At 42.6% G+C, this 12,067-nt stretch overlaps 1 protein-coding gene across 1 annotated transcript in view; it reads left to right on the forward strand.

Annotated features, from left to right (window-relative positions):
- Positions 1–12,067, forward strand: part of RUNX2 (RUNX family transcription factor 2) — a gene marked incomplete at its 5' end in the record, with an annotated part of 127,665 nt that overhangs the window by 91,997 nt on the left and 23,601 nt on the right. Inside the window, one exon of the mRNA XM_029943173.1 lies at positions 28–189. Coding sequence (XP_029799033.1) covers positions 28–189 — 162 coding nt within the window. The remainder of the gene's footprint in view (positions 1–27; positions 190–12,067) is intronic.

Consider the following 12,067-nt stretch of genomic DNA (forward strand, 5'->3'; position numbering starts at 1 on the left):
ACTAAAGATTTTTCTTCTTTTTCCCAGACCCCAGGCAGGCCCAGTCTTCCCCGCCGTGGTCCTATGACCAGTCTTACCCCTCCTACCTGAGCCAGATGACGTCCCCGTCCATACATTCCACCACCCCGCTGTCTTCCACACGGGGCACGGGGCTTCCTGCCATCACCGACGTGCCCAGGCGCATTTCAGGTAAAGACCACACTTGATCTGAAAACCCACTCTGGTGCTGGGTGGGGCTGGGGTTGTAGGATGGGCAAGGCTCACAGGAACTCTCTATCCGAGGCAAACTGGGTCTTTCAAATCATAGGGTTATCACGTACTTGAACATTTTAAATGAAGAGACTAGAAATCCACCAGGGATGGCATAATTTTCTTAAGATGCTAGTTAATGCCACCCAGTTTTAGTCCTGCCAAATCGTATCCCCTTTGGTGGGCACTGTCTCAACTGGGGCCTTCTCCTGAGGGTCTTATGCCAGGCCTTCCTCTGCTTGTGTTCCTTTCTTTTCTTAACATCTGCCTGTGAACCAGATTATAGACCAATGGTGCAGCCTTCCATTTCTAGAGCCTCTTAAATCCCAGAAGTCCAGGCCGGCTCGTTCTGAGAGAGAGCACCAGCACACTTTAAGATCCTTATCTGAAGTGAGTCACTTGAAGCAGGGTGAGGCCTGGAAGCATCTTTTAAAAGGCTGAGTTGGCCTCTGAGAAGCCAGCTCCAGATTGAGGGAGCCTCACCATGAGCCGTTGAGCACGCCGTGGTCCTCTCAACATGGCTGCCCGGTGCTCACACACCCCTTATTCCAGAGATGCTGCAAAATTCTGTGGCTCCTAGTAGAAGTGTGTGTGGCCCACGAGCTGGCCTCCTCTCTCTGTCACAGAGATAATTCGTCATGGAGAGCCAGAAAGGGTGCACAGCCCTCACAGGGGCAAGTAGAGAAAAGCTCAAGGCTCTGAGTCTTGCGAATAAGCAAAAGACCTATCAGTACAGCCCTGACACACAGGCCAGAGCGCCACCCCCCATAAGTAAAGAAGCAAAACCCACGGAGGTTCACGCAGGTCGCCCTTCTGTGTGTCAAGACGCTCTTCTCAGCGTTCGGGCTCCATGCACCTGTTTGACTCCTGGCCAGGTTAATGCCTTTCTTTCTTTCTCTTTGTGTTTCTGTCTCTGTTTCTCGCCCTCTCTTCATTTTCTGCAAAGCTCGAAGCCGCTACTCACTCCGCTGAGTTGCCTCACTGACAAGCAGAAGCTCCACCAGCAGGCTTGCAGGTTTTGATTAGTTCAGACTCCTTTCTTTCTTTCCACTTGGGAGGAGGGAAGGCTCTGTTTCTCAAGCGAATGGCAGGAAAGGGCTCTCTGGTCCTAGTGCCCTTCACATTTTCTACAGCAGATGGACTCTCGCAGGGGTGAGTGGGGAAAGAAGAGGGGTGGAGGGAGAACCACAAAACTCTTTGGAAAGCCATGTTCCCACCTTTCGTGATGACTGCTATTATTATTTTTATGAATCACATGGTATTTATGGGGGGAATTGTGCAGAGTATAGAATTGTCGTTATTTCCCTCAACAGGAATGGCTACCTCCTTTAGGCAAATGTCAATTAAAGACGCAGGAAAGGATGAGTGAGGCCCAGCGGGGAGAGCGAGGGCTAATGTGGGGTCAAAGGCACAGCGTTGGATGGTGTTGAAGCAGTTTTGGTCATTCCTTCAGTATTTTACGCTTGGGCCTTTCTGTTTTACATAAGGTCCAAATGACACTTTGCCAGGACGGATTTGTGCAAACTTGCTTCTGTTTAGGGTCCTCTGGGGTTTCCATCTGTCCAACCCTCTGTGGCTGAAGCAGACTTTGTTTCATTTGTCCTCTGGCAGTACCTAGAGGAAAAAAACCTCAGGGAGCGATGGTCGCTTTAGAGACATTTTTCTACAGCATCCTCTTACCCAGGGGTATTCACATAAAATTCAGCAGGAAAACCAGTGACAATAACAGTGAAACAAGGCTGCACACATGGGTAGTCGTGACTGTCTATCATTTACACGTGTGATCTAGAACAGCTAGGTTACTTTGAATCAACTTGCTGATAATTATTTACAACATTCCCATAAACTAATACGACACAACTCTTCCCATTTCATAGAAGAGGTAGTAGGAGCAGAAAGTGGTTAATTACTCAGTCATATAGTGGTCGGAAGCCAAGGGTAGCAAGGAGCCTCTGCTCTAAACTAGTTTGAAACAGAGCTCAGTCCAGTGTTTTCCTCCTGCCCCCAACATTTCTATGAGTTGTTACTGGCAGAGTGACATGGTGCCAGGGTGGGAGGTTCTGTGTAAATACTGAAGGGAGGAGAACAGAAAATCCCTCTTGTCAGCATGTTAGGAAACAGGAAGAAAGAACTAGCTACGGACTGTCAGGGAACTGGAGGAGCCCTGGTTTACCTGACCTTGCTCTTGAGTGTTGGGCGGTGCCAGCATCCCAGAGTGCAGCTTGGTGGGCTTGGGGACCAAGTCAGCTGCAAGGAGTGCCCTTTTCAGTTTCCTGGGGACCAGTCCTAGATTCAAGGTACCTCTCTGGAATGGAGCCCGTCTCATAGGGTCCAAGGTGCCAGGCTGCATAGTTTCTGTCTTTATTATTCCCTGCTGTATCTAAAGCGGCCCCTAAGGTCTAGGATTCTCTCTCTCCTTAGCATGGACAGCTAAAATACTAACCTTCATCTCTGTCTCTGGGCAGTTGTGTGTTCCCTTTTTGACATATTTTCTAGAACAGTTTACATTTTTATTTAGAGAACTGTTCTCATCTCCCTGTATGAAGGGAATACAGATATAGTCTCAGAGGATCTGGGGTAAGAACCAAGTCCTTACTTCCATAGTACGATTGAAGGTTTAGATTCAGGTTTGAATCCCAGCTCATGCACATGATAAGTCTCTGAAATGTGGCTTTATTATTTGTAAAATGCGGATGTAATATTAATCTCCTAGGGCTACTGTGAGGATTAAATGAGGTGCCTTATGTAAAGTGTGAGCAGCATGCCTCACACACACTAGTTGCTCAACAGATTATAGCTGATCTTATGAAGCTAAAATGACCTTGTAAAAATTGCTTATCTGTATGTAATTTGCAGGCAAGCACTAGCTTAAATGAGTCAAGTAGGTAAAAATCTAAATTCTTAACGGAGATTATTTTCTTTGCAAAATGGATCCACCACATGGCATTTTTAAAACAAAAACTCTTGAAATACTTAAATGAGTTAATACTCAGATGTAATTCATCGAGCACTGAACCCAGTGCCTGGCACACGAAAGTACTCAATGTTTGCTATTATTATTATTACTGTATGGGTTTAGAATGAATATTTATAGAGCTAAAAGCAATTGGGAGCCATTCACGAAAGGTCAATCACACACTAAGAGAAAATAGCTATTCCATTATAATGTCGGAAAATGGAGTGATAATATTCTTTTCCAAGGAATCATAGGAATAAAAGCAACCAGAAAGGTCTTTCAGAAAGAACTGTTCCTAAAGAAATTCTACTTCATCCTGCAAGACCAGGCCAAAGAAAGATCATCATTTAATATACTTAAAGTTCTTTAGAGAATCCAATTTTACAACTTCTTTTTTAGGTATCCTTCCTTCTGAGTAATTTTCAAGTGTAGCTACATTTATACTAGAACTAAATGAATTCCAATAATGACAGTGATGCTATATTGTATTTCCCCTGCAGTCACCCTCATGGAAACCAAATATAAACCAAACTAAGATGGTCTTTACCATAGTGGGGTGTCCCTCACAATCCCTACTTTCCTGCAAGTAAGGATACAAAGCCAGATGTCTTGAAGTTCATTATTTCCTTAACCTTAAGTAGCCTTCAATATTATAACAAAAACAATGGCAACAGTCATAGGTTTTTGACCGAACAATAAATTATTGTCCTGTAATTGACTAACAGGGCTTAGCTTATTGTAATGAGTTAAGTTCATATTCAGCTGAATTATAAAAATCAGAAACCAGTCTGGAGACATTACAGCGTGAGAGGAACCCCCTAGGGCTTGATTCTCCTCCCCTCCCATACTTCTTATGATAAGCACAGCCCTTACCACATAACAGTCTGTGTTTAAGTAGCATCCTCCACCCCTGAGGGGTTTTGTACATTATCTCATTTCATCTTGTATGATCCTAAGAGAATATTCACTATCCAGAGGCAGCCAAAATTGTTTCTCTCTGATTCCATCGAAGAGCAAGGTGCGGCAAGACAAGGACAATTAAGCCTGAGGATAACCCACACCATTGTCTGTCTTTATCATTGCCAAGAATGTTCTCACCCGTGGCATTTGTCATGTTTGCAATATCTGTGAGGCTTGGCACAAAGATGCTCATTGCATTTCTGCAGGTCATCACAAAATACCATGTAAAGAAATAATTACAGACTTCCAGAATGTTATTTTAGGTAATCATCCTACTAGGAAAAGAAACACGACCGTTTATTAAGTTTGATTCTTGGACTTGGGGGTCAGAGTACTAGCTGTTGCTAGTGTCCTGAAGGAGACCCTACATAAGTTTATTCACTGCAGATGACTCCTCCCCAGTCCCACGCTCCTGTGTCAAGTAGCTTTAACCAACCCACGTCCATACCGCCCTTCGGCATACATGAAGTGGAAAGACTTAATACGAGCATTTTTCTGATCTTGGTCACTGTGCCCATGGACCTCTCTGATGCTTTGGGGAAATCTCTTAAGAGAGTTAAGGTACATGAATCAGAGATACTACTCTGGGAGAGGCCAATGCAGATTATATAGATGTTTTTTTCTTTATTTGTAGATTTTTTTTTTTTTTTACCACGAGACAGCATTAAAAACTGTAATCTTTTTGAAGGTTACATATTTTTCTTGGTTTGTTTCAGCAAATGGTCTTGAATTTCTTCTTCCAAAATATTGAAATATCAAAACATTTCACTTAATCAACTGCACAGGACTATTAAGGATGTCTCTGTTTTTATGATTCTCAGTCGCTAAACTATAATATTTCCAAAGGTCAGCAGACTAGGCGTTAGTCTAATAAATAAAGCTACTAACAATTATTTTATTACTACCACAAAATCTAGACAGTGCCAGTGGAAAAACCTCATTTTATCATTCCAGGTCTGTCGGGAGGGTGGTTTCATGGAATTTCAAACCCGGCAACGTTTGATGCGTGCGTTTTTCAATGTCCCTTATAATCGAGTTTCTCTCAAGTCCCCTGAGTCCGGTTTTGAAACCAGCAGCTTCAGTAATGTGCCAAGTATATGTGGACATTTATTTTCGTGGGGCCACTGTTAGCTCACAGGAGGGAGTGACGCCTTAAGAGAGGTTAAAAGGAAAACTCCAGCAATTAATACTAATAAAGCAGAGAGTTAAGGCGACTATAATAAAACACTCGAGCATCGACCTTTTATTACAGAACCTTTCCTTTATTAAGAGCCACCTGTTTGTGAGACACACCTCTGCCACAGCTACCACGGGCAAGTCATTAAGTTTAATAGGAGCCACTCTTATTTTGAAGAAGTTCTCTGTTTAAAGCCACAGAGGGGGAAGTTATTAACTTTAATAGACCCTAAACAAAGGCAAGCCCTGTGTTACCAGAGGAATGTTGTTCGGTATTCCTTCAACTGCGATTGGTCGGGTTAGTTTTGCAGTCTGTACATTGAAATTCACCTTGCTTTCTCGCAAGTCGGGCTGACTTCTGAGACACGCAGATGATGTCTTTATCTGATTGCCGGGGGGCCCAGGTTCAGGGCAGATGTGGACCTCGGTTTACAAGGAGTTCCGAGTTACTGGTGCTGGGGACAGAAGAGATGGTTTCCATTCTGACTAGATCCGTTGGGGAGAGCTGCCCCGGGGCACAGAATCGACTGAACTTGGTTGGATGATATTTGCTGGTAAATTGTAGGTAGACGGAGGTACCAAAGCTCAGAACGAAACCTGCGTGCTTGGCTTGACTCTGATTTTACCCGTGGTTCTCAATAGCTGTTTCCCCGAGGGTCTGTTCTTGATATACGTGCTGCCCCCCACATGCGAAGAAAAGATTCAGTGACAAGGGACTTGTGAAGGGGCTCATGGGTATGCAGGGACAGCAAAGACATGGCTGCAGATTCTGTTGAAAGGTTTGCTACCATCCCTTTCTTTTTATAGATGGAAGCTTGGGAGCTTAAACCTCACTTCACTAAAAGTATTGTAAAGTTAGTTTTTTAGTGACACGGTGGCTTCTGTGGTTCACTGGGATCCCAGAAGAGGGTGGAGGCAGTTTAACTGAGGAAACCTGACGTTGAGTTTCATTGTCACTAAAGATTCTCTGTATTATTCTCAGACCTGTCCGTCAATTCACTGTGCCTCTGTTGGCCCCTGTGAACAAATCCACACGTCTCAGAATTTTCTGAAAGCAGCGCGTTGATGTCTGCCCAGGGATTTGTTGTTCTTAGGACTCCTGGCTAAGAAAGCTTCCCTTACCTGATAAATGCCAGTGGAGAAATTAATTGTGTCATTAGCTTCCAAACAGTAGAAACATATTATTTTTATATTAATATATCTCTATACATGTTTTAAAATCAATATTTTATTTTCCTAGAGCAATTTTAGATTTCCTAAAAAACGGAGCATAAGGTAGAGTGTGGATATACCCACCCCCACCCTGCTGCCATGTTGTCTTATTAGTCACATCTTGCATTTGGGTGGTGCATTTGTTACAACTGATAAACCAATATCGATACATTATCCTTAACTGAAGTGCATAGTTTATGTCATGTTAACCCTTAGCATTGTGCACTTCTGTGGGTTTTGTCAAACACGTTATGTCATGTATGCAGCACTACAGGATCATTCAGAATAGTTTCATTGCCCTAAAAGTCCCCTGGGCTCTACCTGTCTATCCCTCCTCCCCTGCTCCCATGGCCCCTGGAGGTCATCCTTCTCCTGTCTCTCTAGTTTTGCCTTTCCCAGAATGTCGTATAATTGGAATCAGGCAGTCTGTGCCCCGACTTTCAGACTGGCTTCTTTCACTTACTTAACCATGTGCCTGTAAGGCCCCTCCAGATCTTGTCGTGACCTGATCACTCACTTCCCACCGCTGGACACTGTTCTGTGGTAAGGATGTTGTAGTTTTTAAGACCTCAAGGCTGCTCTCCCAGCATCCGGGATCACCCTCATCCCATTTCCTTTCATCGCTGACTTTGTCAGTGATATTTCTTTTTTAGAGAGCATTTCATCCATTCCTTCCTGGGGAGACATGATTATGGTTTTCTATACTTTTCCCCCATTAAAAAATTTTTTTTATTATTTATTTTTTGAGAGACAGAGAGAGACAGAAAGCAGGGGAGGGTCAGAGAGAGAGGGAGACACAGAATCTGAAGACAGGCTTCAGGCTCTGAGCTGTCAGCACAGAGCCTGACGCGGGACTCGAACCCACGACCCTTGAGCTCATGACCTGAGCTGAAGCCAGATGCTTAACCGACTGAATCACCCAGGTGCCCCCCATTTTTTAAATTAAGATTCTTCTTTAGTTTTATCCCTAGGCAGCTTACCAGACATTTACATGAAAATTAAAAAAAATTTTTTTTAATGTTTTTAATTTATTTTTGAGAGACAGAGAGAGACAGCACAAGCAGGGGAGGGTCAGAGAGAGAGGGAGATACAGAATCAGAAACAGGCTCTAGGCTCTGATCTAGCTGTCAGCACAGAGCCCGACACGGGGCTTGAACCCACAAACTGTGAGATCATGACCTGAGCTGAAGCCGGACGCTTAAACGACTGAGCCACCCAGGCGCCCCACATGACAATTCTTAACAATTCAAGAACAGGAAAGACCCAGCTAAAACAAAACAAAACAAAACAAAACAAAACAACCCATTTATCTGGCTACTACACTGCCTCCCTGGATACTCAGCTCTCCTGGGTAAAGGATGCTTCTTTTCTCTAAGAATGCCTGACATTCGTTAGGTAAGCTTCGCCGTTTCCCACTCTACACCAGCCCTTTTCTCCACCAGGGCCCGTCCATCCTTGCAGGCCCCTCTTTCCCAGAAGGAATCCCTTCCCCAACCACCACTTTCCTCCGAGTTTTTCACTCTCCCTCCACCTGTCCATTTCTATCTCCATGCTTTGGACACACCTCTAATGTGCACCCCCCTTCCTTTAGTACGATAGTCTACTTCCAAGCCTTTTCCCTTCTAGAGGAGGTAAGCAACTCACTGTCAAGGAATGTGACTGTGTTCTGTGTCTTCTTGAACTCTCACAACCCAGCACAGTTTGGGGCACATAGTACATGCTCAGTAAATCTTTAATGAGACAAATAGCAGTGGGAAATAAGATAGAAAAATACAGGAAGATAGGCATCAGGGAAGAAGAAATGGAAAAAGAAGAAAAAAGATTTTGTTCACCTACAACAACAAAGAGGGACTTTTATTGCTGATAAGGACAGGAAATAGCACAGTCTGAGTGTGCCTAAGCAGTAGATATTTTTATCTCCAAGCCTTTCTGCAATGTGTTTCATATTTAGAACACATAGCAAAGCTGCATCTGTTTCCAGAACTTGCTGCTAACAGTTGGTAATAATGCCAAAACATACTTTTGTTCCAGCTTGAAACCAAATGATCAAATAGAATTTCTGATTTTTAATTTAGAGTCTGACATTAATTATAGCCATCATGCAATAAAGTGTCAAAGTCTTTTCTGAGAAAATAATAGAAATTCTATTAACTAAGCTGTAAATTGAAACTTAAAGTAAAGGATCTGGTTTTGTGACAGTGTTTCTTGCAGTCTTACCTTCTCCAGACTGAGCTTTGCCTGTTCTCCGCCACCCACCCCTGCTTTTTAAGCCCTTGCTGTGTGATGGGGTTTCATGTCACCTGACTGTCCTGGTCAGTGGCCTCTGGACACACTGCAGCTTGTCAGTGTCCCCATTATGCCTGGCGCCCAGAACCAGACTCCCTTATCACAGCCTCTGTCAGCCTCTGCAAAGGTGGCCTCGGGGCTTTGGGAACGTCACACTGTTCTTTCGTGTTGGCCATTCATTTTCTGTCAAGCTGCGTTGCTCCCATTATTTTACTTTTAACAGTTGTTTTTGTTTTTTGGTTTTGGGGTGTTTTTTAAAAATTTGTGTTTCAGATCCAAGTCTGACCATTTATATTTACTCCTGTTTGGTTTTATCTTACTTCCTTATTCATATCTTACTTCACCCTTACTTCATTTATCTTACTTCATTCCTGCCTGTCATGAACTTTTGGGGTTTTTATAACCTCACCCAATATACAAGAGATAGCCTCTTGCATTCCTTCCAGCCCGGGATGTCTTTCTTCAGTTTATGGCCGTCATTGCAAGTCAGCTCAACAAACATTGGGTGCATAATCACCACGTTCTTAGGCGGGTCTCAAACAGGAACACAGCAGAGGACATCCTCTGGTCTCTCACCCTCCTTTAGGAGATGACGTAATACAAATGCGACGCAGTTACATTGCCGGCTCCCGTAGGTGCCAGAATGCGCAAAAACGCTCAGCATTTTAGTGAAAGGTGATCTCGTTTGCCCCACTGCATGAGCAACTTAAGGCCTCTCCTTAGGAAATTAAAAAAAAAATTAATCCCGTTCTGCTGGATTATACTTTTACTCTGAATTACTTCAACAATTACATTTTCAGCTGGAAAAACAAGCACCATTTGTTGGCACGTGTGGTTTCATAATATTTCTTAAGATATGACAAGAGTATACTTTTAAAAATCTCGTCTTTTCCTAGCTAGACTGAAAGTTCCCTTAGGCCAAGGACCTGGCCTGCTGATCCTTTGCTGTCTCTCTGTGAGTCCTAGTTTTGTGCTCTGCATGTGGATGTTCATGGGCCATACTTGCTCACAGCAGAAAGGTCTGTCCAGTGGTGCTGCCTGCTTTCAGGTCACTTACACCGTAACTATTGTTAGGAACTGCTAATAGATCTAGAAGTGGGGTCGGATTGGAGACTAATGACAATGGCCATTTCTTAATTTCATATACCACACACACAAGCATGTTCCTAGCATGTGTTTATATTACAGAATTTTTTCACTATCTCTTATTTATTTTTAAAATTTATTTATTGAGAGAGAGAGAGAGAGAGAGAGAGGGAGAGAGAATGGGGGAGGGGCGGAGGGAGAGAGAGAGAATCCCAAGTAGGCTCCACACTGTCAGTGCAGAGCCCAAGAGGGCTCCATCTCAGAAACCACGAGATCATGACCTGAACTGAAATCAAGAGTCAGATGCTTAACTGACTGAGGCACCCAGGCGCCCCTAGGATCTCTTTTATAGTGAAGCAACGCTGTTAGTCCAGTGCCCTAACATACGGATGCATATGTTCACCTGTTTACTACTGTTTACTCCTTCATTGAGAGTGAATATACACAGAAGTATTCTCAACTGGTCTTGTATTGGGGATGTTAGTAAGTATCAGCCAAGCTACTGCTCTAACTTTTCTTAGGAAAAGTGGGACCCGCTGAAACCCCCCACATCCCCATATTATTTTGTTACTTCAGTCAGCATTGATTTCTCAGGAAATGTTCATTGATCATGGCTGATGGAAAGGGGAAAGAGACGCTGCATGATTATTTTAAGTTAGTTTTTAGATTTGTTAGTGCAGAAATAGTTACAAGGGGAAACTTAGAAAGATATTGAGAAAGGTAACTAAATAAGTAAAAAGTTAGCATATAACTAAAAATCGATAGGAATCACTCCCAGTGACCCATGGGAAAGAGGGAAAAAAACCCTATAGAATAAAATACAAGAGATAGCACTTTATTTATTTATTTATGTCTTATTTATTTATTTATTTATTTATTTATTATTTTCAAATGACAGCATTTTGAGTTATTCACAGTCATTTTTGGAAAATATTTTATTTTGAACAGTTAAAAGTCCTTTTCAGTCTTCCTTTTTGTTTTCTTAAAAAATAAATAGGAAGGCATATATTATTAAATTGCATCAGAATTGGTTTGAGGCAAATCTCAGATCCCATTTGACCATAGTACTGTCTAATTTTTTTTTTTTTTTTGTTCTCAAGAAATTCATGAATCTCCAATCCATGACAGTCAGTAAATAAAACGCTGCTCAGGCATCAGTCTCCCTGAATAAGAGGGTGTCAGGAAGGTATCACCTTTTCCGGAGAGACCTTGGCCTTGAGTGATAAACTTAGAATGCAGTCAGGCATGGTACACTGGAACAAGACTGATGTTTCTATATCCAGAGTTCATTGCTCTCTCTAATCAAAATGGTCACCCTTCCAGCTCCCTGCTGTAATTAGTAATAATGCTATACTTAATGGAATAATAGTAACAAATATAATGATGGTTATAAACACGCCACCCTATGCCAATAAGAGCAGTGATTCATGAGAAATCAATAATAAACCCATTGATGTAGTCACAGTAAATCCATACATAATTAGGAAGAACATTTTCTAAACAAAACCAAAAGGGAATAAAAATAGGCTTGGAAAAGAGGAAAAGTCTGATAGTAGTGTTGTGGTACTCATCATTAAAGAAAACACACCTATAAGCTTCCAAACTACACGTTAGGAAAACAATGCATGCTTAATGGTACAGTGGAGAGTTGACCTGAATGATTCCAAAAAACAAAGAGTTTGGCCTTTTGGGCGGTTAACAGAGAAAGTTATTTTTCTGACCTCAGAAGTTGGTAGGTGTCACAGGTACTGTACCTGTGAAGCATTATCGGGTCTTGTTTTTTGGTCCACTCTCACAATCTCTGTCCTTTAATTGGTACATCTAGACCGTTGACATTCAAAGTGTTTATTGACACAGTTGGATTAACATCTACCATATTTGTTACTGTTTTTTATTTATTGCCCTGTTCTTTATCTTATTTCTTGTCTTCCACTCTTTTTCTTTTTTTTAAGTTATTTATTTTGAGAGAGAGGGAGAGGGAGAAAGAGCATGGGGGCCGGGCAGAGAGAGAGAGAGAGAGAGAGGGAGAGAGAGAATCCCAGGCAGGCTCCACAAAGTCAGCACAGAGCCTGATATGGGGCCCGAACTCATGAACCATGAGATCCTAACCTGAGCCAAGCCAAAACAGAGTCAGATACTTAA

The sequence above is a fragment of the Suricata suricatta genome, chromosome 7, assembly GCF_006229205.1.
Source record: "Suricata suricatta isolate VVHF042 chromosome 7, meerkat_22Aug2017_6uvM2_HiC, whole genome shotgun sequence".
Lineage (NCBI taxonomy): Eukaryota > Metazoa > Chordata > Mammalia > Carnivora > Herpestidae > Suricata > Suricata suricatta.